General features: G+C 42.4%; 1 protein-coding gene across 2 annotated transcripts in view; it reads left to right on the top strand.

Moving 5' to 3' along the window:
• tp73 (tumor protein p73) overlaps positions 1-19,145 on the top strand; it is a 138,910-nt gene extending 119,765 nt beyond the window's left edge. For both annotated transcript variants that reach the window (XM_080182486.1, XM_080182488.1), the window contains 10 exons: positions 3,578-3,764; positions 6,771-6,886; positions 8,759-8,868; positions 10,387-10,529; positions 10,992-11,080; positions 13,321-13,445; positions 14,323-14,468; positions 16,342-16,498; positions 17,253-17,346; positions 18,752-19,145. In XM_080182486.1, coding sequence (XP_080038612.1) covers positions 3,578-3,764; positions 6,771-6,886; positions 8,759-8,868; positions 10,387-10,529; positions 10,992-11,080; positions 13,321-13,445; positions 14,323-14,468; positions 16,342-16,498; positions 17,253-17,346; positions 18,752-19,054 — 1,470 coding nt within the window. In that variant the 3' untranslated portion in view covers positions 19,055-19,145. The remainder of the gene's footprint in view (positions 1-3,577; positions 3,765-6,770; positions 6,887-8,758; positions 8,869-10,386; positions 10,530-10,991; positions 11,081-13,320; positions 13,446-14,322; positions 14,469-16,341; positions 16,499-17,252; positions 17,347-18,751) is intronic.
• The last annotated feature ends 2,927 nt before the right edge of the window (positions 19,146-22,072 follow it).

The following is a 22,072-nucleotide window of genomic DNA, read 5'->3' as shown; positions in this document are numbered from 1 at the left end:
AGCCATGCTCCCTCGTGCTAGATTTCTCCATCAGAGGAAAAAGGCTATCACTATCCACCCTATGTAAACCTCTAATCATCTTATATGTTTCAATAAGATCCCCTCTTAGCCGCCTTCTTTCCAGCGAAAACAACCCCAAATCCCTCAGCCTCTCCTCATAGGACCTCCCCTCCATACCAGGCAACATCCTGGTAAACCTCCTCTGCACCCTCTCCAAAGCCTCCACATCCTTCCTGTAATGTGGGGACCAGAACTGCACACAGTACTCCAAGTTTATTCAATGAGCGAATGTCAAAACATTGCGGATGGGGATTTAAGTGTTTACTTACTGATTACCAAGTGTTTACCAAATTCATTATATGTCACAGTGTTTTCTGGAAGCTGTTACAGGCTTTTAGGATACTTTCAGAAGATGTCTAGATGCAAGAATAAATATTCCCATATGACTTCCTCGCACATTTGGACCAAATTCCTTTCCAGATTGTTAATGCTAACCTGGGTCTTGTTAAAAAGCACAAGAGAATTTGGTCACAATTAAAGGTTCGGTCACTGCCAGTTCTAACTGCTGACCCACACAAAGAAACTGCAAGGTGGGTTGGCTCTCTGTTTCATCTCTGAGACCTGTGTTTAAATCCACACCAAACTATAAGTTTTTTTTTGTTATGTGGAGAAACCCAAGTGATAACACAAGACAGCAAAACAAGCTGAAGAATTGAAAAGAAGGTAAATCAGGAACCAGTTAGATGATGCCAAACATTTTTAGAAATCATGTAGTTTGTGGGAAGAAGAGTAAGCTGCAAGAAGGCAAGGGGTTCTGCAATTTCAAGATCCTCAGGAAAAATGAGTTGAAATAAGAGTTACAAAGATCAAAAAGGAGGAAGAGTCTGAATGGCTTGTGTTAGCAGTAGCACTATTGCCACTGAGTTACAAAATTCTGCGTTCAAGTCCCATTTGAGGACCTGAGTACAATAATCAAGGCTTTTACTTAGGGAGTGCTGCACTGTTGAAGGTGCCATCTTTCAGATGATGTGTTAAATTGAAGTCCTATCTATTCTCTCAATTGGATGTAAAAGAACCCACTATTTCACATCACAAAATCAGATTATCTGGGCAAATCACCTTGCTGTTTATGGGAGCTTGTGTGCACATTGGCTACTGTTTCCTGCATTACAACAGTGACTACACTTCAAAGAAGTATGACATTGGCTGTAAAACACTTCGTCTGGTGATCGTGAGAAGTGCTTTATAAGTGTCAGTCTTTCTCTGTTCTTCATTTTGCTGGAGGTTAGGTCTGAGTTGGCTAACTGGTCTTTCATCTCTGAGTTTTGGGCTCAAATAACATTTAAGTATTCAGATGTGCTCTTGTGATGCCATACAAAGCCATGGGCTAAGTGCTGGAAAATGGGATTAGAATAGTTGGGTGGTTTGTCTTTGGCTGGCATAAACCCCATGGGCAAAAGGCCCTTTCTGTGTGCTGTAGATCTCTATGACTCTATAAATACAGCCCACACCCTTTAGGTTTCTGCATAAATAGGGAAAATGGTTGTATCAGTATATTATGCTATTAGTGGAAACAGTAGTATTTTGATTTTGTTTATTGTGGACTAGTAATCTAGAGACCTTAACTAATGATCCAGATACGTGAGTCCAAATCTCTCATGAGGCTGGAGAATTTAAATTACTCAATTAAATAATACTGATATAAAAAGAATAAGACTGGACAAACTACCTGGCATTTGCCTAGACTTTGGATTCAGAAAGGACAAAGGGACATTTGGCCCAGTCAATCTGGCAAAGTGCTCTTCATTAACATTCGTGGCAAAATTGTTGCAAAAGCCTGATTTAATCTTACTCACAGAATCCTATCTCTCACCCAATGACCCAGACCCCTCCATCACCATCCCTGGGTATTCCACTGACAGGGCAGAACCACCAGAGGATGTGATCTTGGGGGTTATCATCAATGGCTCTGGACCAATTGGGTTCATGACAAGCATTGAAGGCAGCAAGTGTACAGAACATACTCAGGTCGGAGGGCTTCAAAGTGTAACACTACAATTAACTGAGCAGGCAGAGTCATGAAGAACATTGCTGTGTTAATAGAATTGTAAAATCCCTACGGTGTAGAAGGAGGCCATTTTGCACCGACAACAATTCAACCAAGCTCTATGCTTGTAACCCTATCTATTTACATTGCTAATCCCCTGACACTAAGGGGCAATTTACCATGGCCAATCCACCTAATCTACAATCTACAGAGCATCCAGAGGAAACCCACGCAGATGCGGGAAGAATGTGTAACCTCCACACAAACAGCCACCCAAGGCCAGAATCGAACCCGGATCCCTGGCGCTGTGAGGCAGCAGTGCAAACCATTGTGCCACACCCCTACTAGGCATGCAGCAGGAGGTGAGAGAACTAACTTGACCTCTTGCGAAAAAAGCTTATTTGATCATCACCTCACCAGTTGACCAGTAGCAGATGCATCTGGCCATGACAGTATTGGTGGAATTCACTTTCCACTCACCTGACGAAGGAACAGTGTTCCAAAAGCTTGTGGGTTTACTATCAAATAAACTTGTTGGACTTTATCCTGGTGTTGTGAGACTTCTTACTGTCAATACCATCAAGCCAGGGGACCAATCCTGGTTCGATGAGTGCCAGGCATCTGTGCAAATGTGGTGCCAATCTGAGGTGAAGTCACAACAGAGGACTAAATGCATGATAATCAGTGGAGTTAGTGTGCTATCGACTGAACTAATTGATCGCATAAACAATGGATCAAGTCAAAACTCATCAGCCCTGTCAGAACAAGTAATGAATGGTGGTAGGCAATTAAATAAAAAAACTTAGAGGAGGAGTCTTCATGGGGTAAAGCGCCACACAAGTGCAAAAGTTAAGGCTGAAGTATTTGCAACCATCTTCAGCCAAAAGTGTTGAGCTCAGCCTCCTCCTGAGGTCCTCATCATCACAGATGCCAGTCTTCAGCAAATTCAATTCACTTCACATGTATATGTACTTGCAGCACAGTGGTTAGCACTGCTGTTTCACAGAACCAGGGACCCAGCTTGAGTTACTGTCTGTGCATAGATTTCACGTTCTCCCCTTGTCTGTGTGGGTTTCCTCAGAGTGCTTGGGTTTCCTCCCTTAGTCCATTTGCCATGCTAAATTCTCCCTCAGTGTATCCGAACAGGTGCTGGAGTGTGGCAAGTAGGGGATTTTCTTGGCAGTGTTAATGTAAGCCTACTTGTGACACTAGCAAAAAAACTTAAATCTTCCTGGACCATCAAGCCCTGGAGCAGAACTTGAACCAGAGCTTCTAGCTCAGAGGTAAGGACACTACCCACTGTGCCACAAGACTTCCTAGGTTTATCTCTATAGCTGTAAAAAGTCAAACAGCATATACAAATCAAGATGGTGTGTATGATTTTAAAAACGTGGACTGAATTAAATCTGTGTGCCTTGTTCCTCTGCTGTCTGACTTCTCTTCACCTGATGACTACTCTGGGTCTGACTTACTATGGAAGGCTGAGATTGATTTTGATTAATGTTTTACTATGTGTTATTTTATTTCCAGTATTCTCCACTGCTGAAGAAACTTTATTGTCAGATTGCAAAGACATGTCCAATCCAGGTGAAATTGACCTCGCCACCACCTCCAGGCAGTGTGGTGCGTGCAATGCCAGTCTACAAGAAGGCTGAGCATGTGACTGAAGTGGTAAAACGCTGCCCCAATCACGAACTTGGCAGAGACTTCAATGATGGTGAGTGGATGCAATGTAACTCCCCTCTCTATGTACCTGCTTAGTAGCCATGGATAGTCACTGATGGGAAGGGAGGGTGAAACTTTCCTCCTCCTTGAAGTGGCACCAATCAGAAAATGTAGACCATTTTTCTACCATTCATCTCTCTTTTTGTCCAAAGCATTGGCCCGTTATTTAAATTGTGTGTTCATTTCTGTTCTGTTTCAGTTGGAGTCAATCATCTTCTCTCCCAGTGGAGAGTCAAACTCAGAGGGATTGCAAACTGGAGAATCAGTACTATAGCTCATTCTTTGACAAATACTTCATTCAAGCATAGCTCAGTATAAGAGCACAGAACTGCTGAAGTTATCCTTCTTTCTTAGTGTTGCGCATTCACTCACCAGACAAGCTATTCTCTTTCACTTCGTTATCTCCACTTGAAACATAAAATGAGTGAAAGACTGAAAGGGGGAAAGAATCATTGGCTGAATGTTCCAGTGAAGTGGTAGTTCATTTTGAGTCATCAGAAAGATTCCAGGAATTTGGTTAAGTGAACTTTGCACAGCTACTTTCAATAAAGATATACCAATTTCTCCGACTCTATCACCACATGTTGGACTTGGTGCCGGTTCCTCTAATGAGTCCCGACATGGCTTGTTCCAAGCTCTCACAACTACCTTTGGTTCTAGTGAGTGTTGTGAATGTACTCTGCTTTCTCACACAATGTGAGGGTCTGAAGTAGCAAAAATGACTCATTGAAATAATAATGAATAGAACAGTACTTGCCTTAGATTGAAGTTGTCTTGAGACCAGGATTGTTTGCTCTGAGGAACAGCAGCATTTCCTTGCAGAGAAACAACTAAATGATTTCACAGTTGGTTATTTATTTTATCATGTATTTTCCAGTCAAGAAGTTTCACTATGGGCTGGATCTTGTAAACCATTCTACTTACACAGTATTAACAGTCACTAAGCCCACTCCACCCTTCATCTCGTGTTTCATATGACTGTGTCCACATTGCAAAAGGCCCTTGTAGTCAAAGCCTCCCTTTTAACTTGCGATGTAATCTTCCCACCTAACATGCAACGATATTCTCCGTCCCACCCAGACTATGGTATAAGCTAAAGTTACCATCCATTGTCTACGTTGTTGTATTTATTCACATTTCACACAGAAGCAACTCAAACTTAAAGAATTGGTGGCAGAGAGTAATGCAGAAACGACAACAGAGGGATCTGGTATTCTCCTTTCCAACATCATCTATATTGCCCTGGCCATTCTCTGCTGAGGGCAGGCTCCCTCATCTGTTCCAAAATCAACTGCTCAAGAGATACAAGCTGGGGGTGGCTCTTCCTTACCTGTTGGATGACGGCTGGGTGTTTCCCAGCAGCATAGCCAGAATCAGTCACTCAGTGTACACGGAGTTGAATCTGGGAGTCAGTATGTCAAAGTGTCTTAATTGCCTTATCCCCCATCAGTCAACATGGAAAGTTGCCAAGTTTCCCAAGTTCAGTTATGTTCACACTCAGAGGCTTTTCAAATATGCACCAGTGAACTGATAGTGTTAAAATTAGCCAGTGTCAAAATTAGCCAATCAGCATGTAAAATATTGCCATTGGGCGCAGTGCCAAACTTACGCTTAAGTATAGACTATTTGCCATCTGCAGCCAAACTCAGTAAAGAAGCTTCAACCAGCTCTGTGTCTGCCAACTGAAGTTTTATCAGGCCCACAAATCAACCACCTGTAAGTAAGGCCATGTTGCAATTGCCATCTAGATTATTCCTGCCAGTTAGATTGTGCTGAGCTTAGTAAACAGCTGTAGTAAACATAAGTCAGCTCATTTGTACAACATCTGTTTACTCACCTCAGCCAGGTTTTTTTGGCAGCAGTGTTATTCTAGATATTATCTCCAATCTCATAACCTCCTCATGCTTTTCCTCACCAGTTATGATGCTCCCTCTCCACTGTTTAATTCCCACATGCATTGAGGTTTCCAAACTTAAGTGAAAAATTAATTGTTCTGATATGATCAACATTTAGATAACAAATTATCTTGGGATTTTCAGTTGGCTGCAGCCTTGTATGCAACAGACAAGGAAGATTGCAGTTCAATCTTCAGTCTGTGCTGATCTCAACCATGACAGTGATAGGAAACTCTACGATTGACCTCTGTCCTTCCTGTTTACTGAGGGAGAAAAGTCAACTAGATTTCCCCCTTCCCGATTACCATTCACCAACACCTGCTAGCGAGGACAGGATTATTCTCAGGTACAATTGTGCTGCACCTCAACAGCTGTATAACCTGCCAACAATCTCTAAACATAGATATATTTCTGTACATAATATATATGCAGAATTGCCTCGAGTGAGACAGATGAAGGCATGGTGGCATTTATAGACCTGCATCTTAGCATGAGGAAAGAAGAGGAGAAATTTGGAAGTGAGGTATAAGAAAGTTAACAAATTAAAACTTGTAATCCTACCTCAGATGGTACATGCCTGACTTCTGAATTCTATCCTGGGTTATAGTTCAGTCAGATCTTCATTCTCTCATTCTAGGCACAACCTCAGGCTAAAGGAACGATCCTTTAAAACGGGGAGGAGTAGGAATTTGTCAGCCAGAGAGTAATGAATCTGTGGATCTTTTTGCCACAGAAGGCTGTGGAGGCCGGGTCATTGAGTGTCTTTAAGACACAGCTAGATAGGTTCTTGATTAATAAAGGGATCTGGGGTTATGGGGAAAAGGCAGGAGAACAGGAATGAGAAAAATATCAGCCATGATTGAATGGCAGAACAGACATGATGGACCAAATGGTCTAATTCTGTTCCTATATCTTATGGTCTTATTTATTCACTTCTCATTACAGATAAGTAATAAAATAGAATAAGCTCTACCTGTGGGAAATGTTATCATTTTTATATTGGATCCATGTGCTTCCTTCTGGGTGAATCCTCATTGGGCCCTCATCATTTAGTTTTGCCCTGGTTGCAATTTATGGCTGAAATGTTACTGTCATCCTCCCAGGTCAGTCTGCTCCAGCAAGTCACCTGATCAGAGTGGAAGGAAACAACCTTGCTCAGTACATCGATGACGCTGTCACTGGACGGCAGAGCGTCTTGGTGCCATTTGAGCCTCCACAGGTACGTTGCATCTGTACATTTTTCATTCTTACGTTTGTCCCTGAGCTAGGTAGCAAGTGATTGAATCATCCATTAATCCAGTCAGGAAGGAAGATGTGTTCCTGTCTTTTGTTCACAAATAAAGAGATTCAGCTCATCCCTGAGATCATTGCACTCCGCAGTTTGTTCACAAGTGCGTAAAAAATAGAAGCAGGCCATTTGGTCCTTCGAGTATGTTCTGCCATTCATTTTGATCATGGCTGACCATCAAAATCAATATCCTGATCCCACCTTCTGTCCCATATCACTTGATCCCTTTAGCCCCAAGAACTATATCTAATTTCTTCTTGAAATCGGACACTGTTTTGGCCTCAACTACATTCTATGGTAGTGAATTCCACACACTCACCACTCTCTGGGTGAAGAAATTTCTCCTCACCTCAGTTCTAAAAGGGTTACCCGCTACCCTCTAGTTCTGGATTGCCCCACCATTGGGAACATTCTTTCTGAATCTACCCTGTCTAACCCTGTTAAAATTTTATAAGTTTCTATGAGATTCCCTCTCACTCTTCTAAACTCCAGTGAATATAATCCTAACCAACTTAGTCTCTCGTCATATGAGACCTGCCATCCCAGGAATCAGCCTGGTAAACTTTCGCTGCACTCCTCTATAGAAAAACATCCTTCCTCGGATAAGGACACCAAAACTACACATAAAATTCCCGATGTGGCCTCACCAATGCTCCATACAATTAATCAGAGGCAACACAGAGTAAACGATTTTTATACTTTGAATCAGTTAGTTATATTTTGCAGTCTGTGTTCTGTTGCACTGTGTACTATAATGATCAACAATGTACGAAAAATCACGGTGAGATATAGTATTGTGGAAATTTCCCCTCCCTCCCATCATGGGAATTGTAAAGTGCAGGGTGCAGAACACGTTAAGGATTTGATTTGATTTATTATTGTCATACGTATTGGTATACCATGAAAAGTATTGTTTCTTGCACGCTATATAGACAAGGCATCCTATTCATAGAGAAGGAAACAAGAGAATGCAGAATGTAGTGTTTTGGATCTGAAATCCATATTCTGTACAGGGTAGGTCCCTTGAATAGCACACTGCTAAGGTTATACTGACACCTAGTGTCAGATATGAAATGGTTATTGTTAGAAACTTGGGGCAGAATTTTACAGCACCATCCTAGCAGGGCCAGAAATTGCAGCAAGCTGTTCAAATGTTCATTGATTTTGGCAGATCCCATTGGTGGAGGGGGCCATAAAATTCCACCCTAAGGGCCCACTACTCTTGACACCTCTTAATTTTAGAAAAAGGTTAGACCAGCAGATTGTGCTGGATAAAACAAGAATTTCAACCACAAGAGACAATGAGACATAAGAAATCAGATAAATTCTGACAGTTTTTTTTGTTATGGATAAAGTTGTAACGTTAAATCCTGTACGTTATATCCTGAATCAAAACTGTAAGTTCAGAATATATGAGAGTAAGGATGGAAAATGCTGGAAGCACATGTTGGGTAGATCAGAGATAGGAACTTGAAAGGAAAAGATAGATTTCAGCAGTGGCCATTCACTGTGTTAAATTGAGAAACTCCAGTGAACTGGGCCATTGTGAAGGATATCTGTTTTGAAGAGAAGATTGAGTAAACTTAGAAGCAGTTGTTAGGCAACACTAAGCTTTTAGGAGATAAGGAGTTCCACAACTTTGAGATTGTTTGTAGAAAGAGTTGAAATGGAGATATGAGATGAGTCTTATTTTCAATGTTATAAATTGTAACTCCACACATATATACCGAAATGTGTATTGGTTAGTTTGTTGACTATTACTTTATTTATTGATTGATTAATTGATTCTTCCGCTTTGAACAGGTAGGAACAGAGTTCACTACAATCCTGTACAACTTCATGTGTAACAGTAGCTGTGTGGGTGGAATGAATCGACGACCCATCCTCATTATCATCACCTTGGAAACAAGAGAGTGAGTAACTGACTCTACAAGAATGTTGGATTACAATCACTGCTGCCTGATTCCAAGATATTTGATCATTCATTAAGGACACAAGTTAGACAGCATGATGAGTATCTGGGCCGAATTTTACCAGCTTTTTGTGGGGGGGATGGGCTCAGAAGCAGGAAGGCTGGCAAAATGCCTTTTAACATCTTGCTGCCATGCCATTTTGCCAGGAGTGGGGAAGGTAGCAAACAGGGTAGCCCACCCCAGAACACGATTGAAGTGTCTAAAAGCCTCTTTCCACCTCCTCTGGCATTTTATCAGTAGTTGAGGCTGCTCCCTGCCCTTGGTGAAACCCCACCCATCTCCAGGGTCTATCCTAATAGCTCCAGTGTCCCTAGACTCCTCATACAGCCATCAATGTGCTCTCATCCTGTAGCCCTGGCAATGGCCAATCCCAGCTATGGCCCTGTTGAGATGCTAACTTTTTGATTGGCCTGTTCTTGGGGCAGTCTTCTGCTCTTAATAGGCTGGTAGCCCTGATGGTAGCTCTTTAATTGGACGCCGCTAGCAAATGCAGCCCTGGATCCTGCTGCTCACTGAAGCAGGGTCACACCCCTCACCCCTTTCTTTTTCTTTGGCAGCAGTGGTGGCACTGCCACCTACAAAAAATTCTGCCCTTTGTATCAATATTTAGAACTTTAGTTTATCCTACTCCACTCATTGTGTTAGTTTATATTCTGACTCGTATCCTTGCTGATCCATAATGTTCCCTGTCCTCCAATGGATTATAGATAAAATTTATTATTTTTAAATTACTCCTGGGCCTGGCTGCACAAGGCCTCAACAACCTGTCTAGACTTGGATCCTTCAATCCTACTTTTTGTGTTTCCCATGCAGCCTCCAGCCTGTTGTTTGCTACTTCTCCCTATTTTTAAGGAACAACCCAGCAAAACCTTGGTTATCCCTCTTCCCACATTTATACACTTTTTCAAATACATCTCTTCAACGAAAGCTTTCAGTCACGTCTTCAAACCCTCCCAAAAATTTATAATACATAGAAATCATAGAAACCCTACAGTGCAAAAGGAGGCCATTCAGCCCATTGAGTCTGCGCTGACAACAATCCCATCTAGCCCTTATCCCCACATATTTAACCCACTAATCCCTCTAATCTATGGATCCTGGGACATTGGGGGGCAATTTAGCATGACCACCTTACCTAACCCACACATCTTTGGACTGTGGGAGGAAACCAGAGCACCTGGAGGAAACTCTCACAAACATGGGGAGAACGTGAAAACTCCTCACAGTCACCCAAGTCAGGAATCAAACCCAGGTCCCTGAAGCTATGAGGCAGCAGTGTTAACCACTGTGCTGCAGAGCTAACCACTGTGCCACCATGCTACCCCAATACCTTCTCCAATTTTCCTCTGTGAGGTGAGCTGGATTGTTTTTCTGCAATAAAGATGTGATTTGATATTTGGGGTTATTGGGGCTGATGAAATTCCCTCACCAAATGAGTGCCCCGGTTGTCGTCTTCAGTGGTCAGGTTCTTGGACGCCGGTCATTTGAGGGTCGAATCTGTGCCTGCCCAGGAAGAGATCGAAAAGCAGATGAGGACCATTACCGTGAGCAGCAAGCTATCAACGAGAGCGCAGCAAAAAATGGAAATGGTAACAAACGCAGTAAGTTTTGCTGGTCTGACTATAGGTGAGGTGGGCATCCCCTAATGTTACCATCTGTTTCTGTGTTGGTTTCCGTTTCAAAGGCTGAGACACACACCGGACTCAGTTGTCTCTGTGAAACTTTTCATTGTTCCCACAACCTTGAAAGCTTGTCAGTGAGCACTTAGCCTCTACAGACACGGACTTACTGATGTCATGAACTCAGCAGAGATGGGAATTCCATGGCTATATGGCGCAAAGACTGTACATTACCAGGACATTATTTTTATTTATTTTAACCAAATTCAAAGTTACTGTTTTAAAAAAAAGTGGAATAAAATTTCAAACTCATTATAGACTATACAATCTGGCCTGGGGTAATTTACAAGATTAGAAATTATATTTTTAAGGAAAGGTTGTAAAACAGATCATGAGTGGATACGCACGAGAGGTGACTAGATGCTCTTATACTTTGTGCTTCAGCCTTCAAACAGACACCACAGGGAGTTCAAGGGCCCAATGCAGGCATCAAAAAGAGGAGGCATGGAGATGAGGAGTTCTTCTATGTACCTGTGAGTATACACATTTTTTCTTTAGCCATCAAAGCATCCAGTGTCTCCATGGTCCACACATTTCCTATCTTTTTCTTCCCAATATTCTCCTCACCATATGCTCTCCGATGTCTACCCTTTCTAATGATAGCAGGCTCTCAAAATTTAATAATTAAATTTGCTGAGACAGGACTCCATTTATTGAATAGGATAAGTTGCCAGCGGCTCTTCAGATGCTTTACCCTCTTCTTGTGTGACCCAAGGCAGGAGTAGTTGGCAGAATTCACAAAGCTCCTTAGACAACACCTTCCAAACTATGACCATTACTGTCTAGAAGGACAAAGGCAGCAGATACATGGGAACACCACCATCTGGAAGTTCTCCTCCAAGTCATTTACCATTCTGACTTGGAAATATATTTTTGTTTTTTTCACTGGTCAAAATCCTGGAACTCCCTCCCTAACAGCACATGGTCTACAGCAGCAGCTCATCACCACCTTCTCAAGGGTAATTAGGAATGGACAGTAAATGCTGGACTAACCAGCGACATCCACAACCCATGAATGAATTTTTAAAAATTTAGTACAACCCTGTTCTCATCCAACATCCACATATGAACACTTTCTGGCACTGATCACTAGTAACATCAAGTCTGCCCAATTTTTCCAATTATCCCAGCAGGACTGTGGTTAATGGTCGCTCTCCTAACCAGCCAGACCGTATTCATGTGGATCTCTTACGTTTTTGCTTTTCCATTTATTTGCGTGGACCAACAGCAGTGTATATTTTATAACACCCTTAACATAAAACAATCCAAAGTACTTCAGAAATTGCAGTAAAGAAATTGAATACTGAGCTATAAGGACAGAGATTAGAAAGGATTATTGAAATGCTAGTCAGATAGCTCCTAAAGGTGGTTGAAAGAGAAGAAGCAGTGCGCTAGCTGAATGCCCTGCTACCAAAAGTGGATTGAAAAGTAGTGAACTGAAAGCACACCTTTTCAAGATGAGCATTATTACAATTGGACAATGGAACAGTTCTCTTTCTGAAACTTAGCCCCCCAAAGTTAAGGATGTATGTATTTTTAATGAATAGCTAGTTATTTTAACCAAAGTAAAAAATTTTAGTGAAAAGAATACCTTTCATGACCTCAGGATCTCCAAAAACACATCTCAGCCAGTGAAGTACTTTTGAAAAACTGTTGTGATGTAGGAAAATCTGCAACTGGTTAGCGAAAAGCAAGATCCCACACACAGCAATGTGGAAAGTGGCCAGAAAATTTCCCTTGGGGAAGGGATAAATATTGGCCAGGACAGCAAAGGACTTAAGCCACCAAAGAGGGTAGACCTATCCTCGATCAAACACCTCATCTGAACACTGAGACCTTCAACTGCGCGATGCAGCACTTTGCCAGTACTGCACTGGGAGTGCCAGCCTTGACTTAATGATCAAGCTCCCGGTATAGGATTGAATCCACAGCTGTCTTGAATCAGAGGCAGGAATGCTACCCACCAAGCCACAGCTGACGCCAAGTGTTGAGCAAAGGTACATTTTTCAATTTGAATGTCCAGTGTCAGCATCAAGCATTCTCAAGTCAGGAAGAACTTAGACATGTTGCAAAATATCTTTTCTTGTACTCTGCTGCAACAACATGCCTCACCTTCAACCTCAGAAGAGCAACCCAATTGTATCAGTGCAGTATTGCCATTTTCCACAGACTTCACTGATTGAAATTGGCTGTTAAACGACAATTAGTGTACCAGTATTTGTGCAATGAGCCCACAACTGTGACAAGGGATGTGACTTAGTCATGGAAAAACACTGAGTAAATCACATGCCCACCACCTTGGGAATATAGTCCCATTGTGACTATTTGCTATGGTAAGTTTCTGGTCTTTGAGCTTGCTAGCAAAATTTCACATTGTAGAATTAAGGGCCTGGTCAGAAATCCTGTTTCTAGTTTTTCAAACCGATTAAAACTGAATCAAAATACAATGGTTTCCAAAAGCTAGCAGTTCTCTTATAGCTTCTCATCAATGGGATGAGTTACACCAACAGATTTATTAGCTCCTTTGGTTAAAATAAACCAGGAAGGTCCCAGTTTCAATCTGTGCTGAGTTAGTTGATTTTGTATTGAGTAACAGTTGGGGCATTGCAACTTGCCCTGGATTATAGAGGGAATAGGTCAATCAACGTTGTCACATTATTATTGTAAGCGATACAATAGAAATGAGTGTGATGGTCTTAATCTTTTCCTGCAGGTACGAGGACGAGAGAATTTTGAAATCCTCATGAAGATCAAGGAGAGCCTGGAGTTGATGGAATTGGTACCTCAGCAACTTATCGACTCATACCGGCAGCAGCAACAGCAATTGCTACAGCGCCAGTCAGTATCTACACTCGGAAAATCCCATTATTTCTGATGCTTATTTCTAAAATTCCCCACCAGCCCCCACCTCCTTCATTTTTAAATTCAAATACCTCAACACACAACAGTCTCTTTCAATGAAAAATAACCATCAGCAGAGACATGACCCTGCCCAATTCTGATGTCCAGGTGACAGAATTTGTTGTGACACAAGCCTGCTTGTTAGCTTTTTCCTTACTCAAATCTCACTGGAGTGTGAAGAGCTTGATGGTATTACTCACAGGTTCACTCTCCCACATTTCAATCAGTAATTTCACAATAGTCAGCCCAAAGTGAATTATAGGAACAGTAAAGCTTGGGAAAGAGCACATTTACATGTTGCATATTGAGCCACATAGGAGCAAATTACTGCCCATTATTCCCTCCGTTCCTTTCTGGACGCCATCGGCTCTTGCTGAGTTATGGTTCCACAAGCATCTGCAGCCTTGTAATATCTTGCCTGAGTCACCATTCTTCAACAGTGAGTGTTTGCAAGCTATTCAACTGTGGTGGGTGTTGAAATCAAGCTGTAATCCTGGCTTCAACTGACATTTTCCCACACTTGCTTCTTAGTGGGCATCATGGGTAGCTTTCAGGACTGATAACTTTTGTAGGTTTCTCTCTCTGGTTCTGGGTTATTGTGAGTAAGCTAGCTCAACACCATCCAAAGAATGAACCTTTAGCTTTCCCATTTTGGGTAGCTCAGTCCCATTCCAATTCCTTTTGTATAGCTTTACCATGCATTCCTGTAATGACTCAAGGGAAGTTTCTCTCTTTTTGTGTAATATGTAGAATACATTTTCTTTCCAAGTCTTTAAATCATTCTAATTGATGTTTTCGTTGTTGTTTTGAGTAGGCAGCAGGCTTCATCTTCCTATGGTGCAGTGATACCGCCTACAAACAAGATCCCCAACATGATGAACAAACTGCCCTCTGTCAACCAACTGGTGGGACAGCCCTCCCAACACAGCCCGAGTACCTCAGCCAACCTTGGACACATGGGTAACTAAGCACAGACGCTGTGTGTTTCTGCAGATGTTTGCGTCTTGTTAGAATGTGCACACTTGTCAACCTTTAGAATCAGCATTACTTGGGAATGGAACACTTTTGTTTTTCTCTGAGAGCTTGTCCTATGTTACCCTGGTAACAGGCTTCAATCTAACCTTTGCACATCAGACCCAGTGATAGTGTCCTTATCTTTTTGTAATCACGTTTTGCTTAGTAATATTGAGACACCACCATCTATGATGCTTTTCTCCCCTGTAAAAAAAAACTCTCGCCCATATCAGTCATTTCCCACTTTCACCTCTTTTAGATCCCAGGGAGGCACACTAGAATGTAACTGGTGCGATGTGGTTGACCCATTTGTCACTGGATCTGGCTCACATACCAAACTGCCCAGTACTCAAGGATCATCTTGGAGAGGAATAACGTCTGGCCTTTTTTTCTCTGCTACAAACTATTTCTTTCAGCCTCTCACTCTACTCTCTCCATCCTCCCCAACAGTAACAAATGCTAGGAATTCATGGAACGTTTTATCATTAAGATTCAAAGATCTCATTTAATTGCATTCCCGCCCTTGCCCACCAATCTATACCTCCTTGAAGGATCCTGACAGCCTTATCCCTAATCTCACATCTTCCTTCTCTTTTATTCCCTAATGCCTTTCTAGCTTACTTTCTCTTTGAGATCCGTCTCTTGCTCTCTTGACTCCCCAGTACCTGACCAATTAACTTTCATTCCTGGTCCCTATGCTATCTGAGATTGCAGATGGTTCTGTCTCCTTGGTTGTTGTAACCCTGTCCTTTCAAATCCACTTGTCCACCATCAAGTCTTGAAAGCAATTCAATCTTCGACTTCCTCCTATTTACCACTGGGCAGCAATCATCTTTGGCCCCTACCACAAACTCTGTACTTTTGCCACTGACCCCATCTCTCTCCCTAGCCAGTATCTCAGACTGAGCCAGACCATTTGCAACTTTGGCCTCCACTCTGAGTTTCCAATGCCTCTGTGACAATAAGGAGAAACAAGAGAATATGACATGGAGAATTTGGAACTTGAATGAAGTAAAGAGGAAAGTAAGGATGAGCATTGGTTGTATCTTTATTAATAAAGTGCAGAGAAAGTTGCAATACTGAGAGAGGGTGAACCATTCAATGAAGTGCGCTATTCAAAGCTTGACTTTTAATAAGGACCTTGTGTGTTGGGATCTCCAGTCTTTCTCATACACAAGAGCAAGTCCTCCAATAAAAACAATCATGCTGGAAAATCTCAGCAGGTCAGGTAGTATTTTTGGAGAGAAAGACAGTTGACAGATCAGATTGAGATGGGCTGAATTTTCCGTCTGCACTCACCCCAAAACCGGAAAATCTTGCCTGAGGTCATAGATTCATAGAGCTTTGTAGCATGGAAACAGGCTATTCAGCCCAACTTGTTCAGATTTCCAACATCTTGTTTCTAGCATTTTGCTTTTGTGATGTTGTAGGGGTGATTCTTCAATCTGGTGCTCCCCATGTGGAACAGCATTCTGGGAGAATGGATCTCAGGAAATAGCAGCTCGATGTTCAAGATTCCCTGAGATATGCACCCTGCAAAGACAGCTCTTCCTTTCTCTCTTTTGGTCATAGAGTCACCTCTAACTTTCACTTCTCATGTGTATTTGGGTAATTTTGTTAAATATGAATAATATTTCCACACTTGTGTTCAGAATGGGGAGCAAATTATTCCTGTAACAAAAACTTTCACACCAACAAGTTGAAGCAAGTATTGCAAACATTTCATCAACTGCCAATAAAGAGTAAAGACTAGAGGAAATGAGCACTGAAATAGAGGGACATCCCCCTCAAATTATTAATATTGTATTTTCTCTTATAGGCCCAACTATAATGAATAACCACCACCATCATCACCATCATCATATACCAACCAATGGTAATATCAACGGAGGAAATTCCTCACAGTCAGCAGGCATGGGGCCAACCTCACACTGCACTCCTCCCCCACCATACACTGCAGATCCAGCTCTTGTCAGGTGAGCAGCCTTCTCTCTCTTATGCCACGTATACTTCTTCAGGTGATCAGCTGTGGGTGATTCTTTCCTAATTGTATATCGTATCATTAACCTCACGCTCATTTAATGTAACTTGCTATTCAATTTTTGGCTTGGAAAAACAGAAATACCTTTCCCAATGACATACCCTGATGAAACAATGGAAGCTTAGCCAGTAAGGCTCCATGGTATAATCCTCTATCTGCTTTTAGCTGATCCCAGTCAGTGTAGCAGTAGGAGTGGTGCCACAGTTGACCTCGGTGCCTCTGGATCAGAAAAGAGAGGAATTTATTCAAGTTAGCCCTCCTGCTCACAATTCAACAACTCCTGTTGGAAAGTGAGCACTGCAGGTGAGGACAGGATCGGTCTTGACTGCAATGCCTCTCACAGCCAAACCTGCCAACATTCACTGTTGAGGTTCTAAGGTGAATAAAAATCATGTTGGAAGAGAAAGGCATCAGAACGTGGCTAGCAGCTATGGAAATGTTTGAGTCAACTTTTTTTTAAAAGCAAATGGGGAGGTTAGGTTCGTGAAAACAACAAATGCAGTATTAGTTGGGTAGATGATGTTTTCCAAGAAGCCCCAACCATGTATCACCATTTAGTTCAATAAACCTGTAACAATTTCTGGTCAATCAACCTGTAATATTTTCTGGTCAGCCCATTCAGACTTAATAAACCTGTAATGTTTTGTAGTCAGCCTCATTCTGTGTGTTTATTGAATTTTCTTTCATAGTTTTTTAACAGGTCTGGGCTGTCCTAACTGTCTGGAATATTTCACCTCACAAGGGCTGCAGACTATGTACCACTTGCAGAACCTTTCCTTGGAGGTACTGTTTACAAATACTTAGGTGGTTTATGAATGGAGATAACGACAGCTGGATCCCTTTTCTGAAAAGTGATACATTTTATGATGCAAAGGTGTGGCCCATGGATTGGTTGTACATCAGTTTGAAGCCAGACTTCCACATGCCTCCAAATTCTTGATTCTACCCACACCAGTTTGGTGAAGCACTTAAGAGGTGGAGGATTCCCATCACAAGGAAGGAGAGATCCCTCAATAAGCTACATACCTCTCCATGGAACAGCCTCTTAGTAAGCCAGGCAAAGTCAGGAACCTATCAGTGTAGCATCAGGCTACACTGGAGCTTGAGTTGCTGATCCTTTTATTAAAGACACATTAGTTTTTTTTTATACACTTAAGTGTAGAATTATGCCCATTTCTTCATCCTATTAATCAAATGATTTTTCTTGTCTCCTAAGTACACTTTTCCCTGTTCCTCCTTCAATGAAGGTGTTGATTTTTGATTCACTTGTCCCAATGATACCAGCTTAAGCTGATCCAGTCCTTGCTGGATGTCGGCACATGCACAATCAAGCAGGGGAGCACAGGATTGCAATAAGAAACACGAACCCCACCCGATGTTCTTACCCCTCCACAGCCCTCAGGCACTGAGGCCAATTCTAGCACCACAACTGCAACTTACCAGTGACTAGCTAACTAAGCATGGATTGGGATTTCTGCTTTTCGTTGCTCAGTTACGCACTGTTTACTAACAAAGCCATTGGGGAGTTCAAAGGAAATCAGAATAACTTCTAATCCCTCAATCTGTAAATGCTTCACTTTCCTTTCTTTCAATAGGTTCTTCTTTTTTTTATTTGTCCTACTTCCTCCCTCCTTTCTGACCATGTTGTCCAGGGGTGGACACACCTTATGGGAATTTGGGAGATAACCTGAATGTTCCTGTGAAAGTTGCCAAAACTACTGTATTACCACTCCAACCCCTTTCCTGGTGCTGCCTATTCCATTAGTTCCAAGAAGAAGCCCTTCTAGGGAGGTCAGTCTATCTTTAGTGGTGTCACTTACTCAGGTACAGGCCCATAGATGTCCTTGGATGCAATCTGCCTTTTTGTAGGTTGCTCAAGTGGCCGATCTTCTTGTGTGAACTCAGACAGTGAATGCTGGGAGGTATCCAACCATGGGGGCAATAGCTAAGCCTGATCCAATCCTGACTCAATATCCACTCTCAAGCACTTTCTAGCAAGTGTCACTGTTTGATTACTAGGTCACTGACAGATTTACGAAGGCTTGCTACTACCTTCTCAGGACAAGTAGGATGGGCAGTAAATGATGGCGTTGGCAGCAATATCCACATCCCAAGAATAAATTTCAAAATAAAATCTCTGGTGTACTCTTACTCAATCATTTAACGTTGCCCTTCTCTTCCTCATTAGGATCTGGGAGCACTAAAGATTCCAGAACAATACCGTCTTCTGATTTGGAGAGGGCTTCAGGAGTTCAAACAGGGGCATGACTATAGCTCGCAGCAACTGATCAGGTCCAGCAACAACAGCAGCACAATCAGTGGGGAGCTGCAGCGTCAGCGGGTGATGGAGGCTGTCCATTTCAGAGTGCGTCATACTATTACCATTCCCAACCGGGGTGACGACTGGGGAGACTTTGGTTTCGATGTACCCGACTGCAAGTCACGGAAACAGTCAATCAAAGAGGAATTTACTGAAAATGATCTAAATTAAGGACAGAAAAGGGAAAAGCAGAAAACAGAGAAACCCAGCAGCTTGTTACCTTGTTCAAAGCACTGACTGTTGTAAAATAAGCTGAGAGAGATTGGAGAGCTTTAGTGCTACAAACATTGTCCCTGGTGGGTTTATACCCAGGCACGTTGAATACTTCCTTTGAAAAACAAAAGGGGCTTGGATAGCAATCAAACTTGGGTCATGGGGTCACCTCATCACTGGTTCTTGTGGCTGATCTGAATGCTATGTGTTTTCCTCCTTTCCTTGCCCTTTGTCTCCATTTCTAATCAGGAGGGTAAATGACCAGAAGTGCCATGATCATGACCCCCCTTCCCCAGTCAATATCCCAGACTTGTTGCAGTCCTTCAATCCATGAATATGGATGAATGGAGCTTCTTGTATAATCAAAGCACAGCATCTCTCACATTCTTCCTCCAACCTCCCACCCACTCCCCACCCCCCCATTCTAATGCCCCCTATCGTGCATGCGTGGGAGTCTCTCATTTTCTGTTGGACAGCCAAAAATATTTCTAATCATCCAAAGTTTGTCAGTTCACTGTGGAGACTGCAGGAGAGGGTGGGTTTGCTACTCATTTTACTTATGTACTTGTACACTTCCATAGTTGAGATTTTCTTTCTCCCAATGTTAAAGAAAATGTTTGGTCATCTGAACAAAATGTGCATTGAAATATTAGTCACTGGGAACAGGAAGTGTGTTAGCCACGGTATGGTTCTCCCATTCCTCATCTAGTTTCTGGTTTTTATGTGCATGAAAATTCTCTTAGAGATATCTTGGGGCAGGACAAGGATGGAAGTGGGAGGTGTGGGGAAAAGCACATTTTTACTGTTAAAACCAAGTGACTCGTGTCCCAGGGAGGGGAGGATTTTGATGGTACACAGGATTAAAGTATCATCCTAACAGTTAAGAAAATAATTGGAAATATAAAATAAAACAGAAAATGCTGGATATGTACAACAGCACCAAAAGCATTTATTAAGAGAGGAGAGAGGCAGATTAATGTTTAAGACATGGAACTAGAAACTGGAATATAAGCAAACCCTTGGAACATTGTCCAAAAAGTATTTGTTATGCTTCCTTTTGCCAAAATACATCCATTGGGGTGAATCTTGTGCCCTCCCTCATGGTAGATTTGGTGATGAGGGAGCATTTAATTGGGCAGAAGGGTGGTGATTAGGACCATGCTGTCTTCCCACTTCCACCTGTGGTAGGAAGACCTGTGAATGGTCTTCTCACACTATCGCCAATTGAGGCCTTTGAGTGTCCAATTTTGCTGATTTAAGAGTCTTATTCCCCTCTCACTGGTACTGACCTGTGGGCAGGGGGCTAGTAATGCAGGGAACATGACAAGCAAACCCTTGTGTGTGGGCTCCCAGGGCACCCCTTCTCAAAGGCGCTCAATGCTTGATTGGGGGATCTGGTATGGGGGGAGGGGGAGATGCTGAAAGCCATCCTGTGCCCTTTTTGCCAACCGCCTCACCTCATCCCTCATCCACAACCCCATCACTCATTGGTCCATCATGATATTCAGGTCTTGGGTGGATGTCATTCCAGCAGCCACTGCCTTCCCAATGGTGCTGCCATCAATAGAGTTACTGGCTTCTGATTGGCTAGCAGCTTTTGGTGGATGGGACTTCTGCCCCCAGGGTTCATAATCCCAGGAGCAGGCTCACCACTGGCCTGTTATAAATGCTTCATTGGCACAAGATGCAGTGGGACTTGTAATAAGTAGGCAATGCAGGGATCTTATCAGCTCTCCAGCCGGCAGCCAAGAACCCTGCTGCTTTTACAAGATATTCAGCCCATTGTTCGAATTGTTTATAGATTTCTACATCACTTCATCTTCAAAAGCAAATCGTATTATACATAGTGTTAAACTCAATACAATCCAGTTCTAATGAGTGGCTCACTCATCTTCCAGTTCCTGCACTGGGTCCACATCCAAAAGGTTAATGTGTCTTTCCTCTTCTCTTGTACTTTGGCAGAAATGTAAATTGTATCAGACTACTGAGATGACAGCCACTCTCCCACCACCCCCATACTCCAACCAAGCTGGAATGAGTTAAGTAGAACTCACTCCAGTGCTAAAAGTATCAATAGTAGGGAAAATTGAGCGGAGGGTAAGACAGGCTATAAATTTGCTATTGCTTGTTTGGTGCTACTTCCCAAGAGGAATTTCTTCTTCATTGTGTTCTGTTGTACCCTGAGTTAACTTTTAAACTCTACATCCAATCCATCCTCCAACAGGGCCTATTTCCCCTAGCATGATATTGCCTGCTTTATCTTTCCCCTACGTTGCTTATGTTCTCATTCATTTTTCCTTACCTCCACAGTTGGCTTTTCCAAGTCCCTTTCGAAAGCCACCAAGTTCCACCCTATAACAATCCCAGACCGCTACCACCTGTGTCCTAACCCATATTAATTCCTGAACATCTACAACCCTTGCTCTCAGCAAGCTACTCCAGCTTGTTATTCCCAGAAGCACTATTTCAAATCCGTACCTTTTAATCATCAAGCCTATGAAATCTCATCCAAAACAGTATGTCTTGCCCTGAAATCTGTTTCTTTAGGCAAGTCTTCCGTTGCCTCCAGAACTCTTCTCCAAAGCCGTATTCAGTGTTTAGTAAGGTACCTCGGAATGCTCTATTAAGTTACGCACTGGTATAAATGTCAGTGGTTGTTGTCGCTTAGAAGGGAAAAGGTGGGGGTTGTCTCAATATGTCACCAATAAGGGCTGCTCAGTTTCAGATTATATGTTGATTAAACTGGCAACTTCAGCATACACTCAACAAACAGAAACAGCAACACTCCATCTTATCCTCAATTCTGATCCAATCCCTGCACGTGCACACTTATTCCATTACATCATTCACTGTTATATTTGTTATCAAACAGAGTAAATGACAAGGTTTTGTAATACCCCAAAGCATTCACTGAATCCCTAGGATGATTAACCCTGCATGGCTAAATCCTCTCCACCCTAAAGGTTTTCCTTTGAT

This window comes from Carcharhinus amblyrhynchos, unplaced genomic scaffold (assembly GCF_965287045.1).
Source record: "Carcharhinus amblyrhynchos unplaced genomic scaffold, sCarAmb.v2.hapA scaffold_56, whole genome shotgun sequence".
Taxonomy (NCBI): Eukaryota; Metazoa; Chordata; class Chondrichthyes; order Carcharhiniformes; family Carcharhinidae; genus Carcharhinus; species Carcharhinus amblyrhynchos.
Note: the sequence above shows the minus strand (reverse complement) of the source record. Positions and strands in the feature narration are given on the sequence as shown.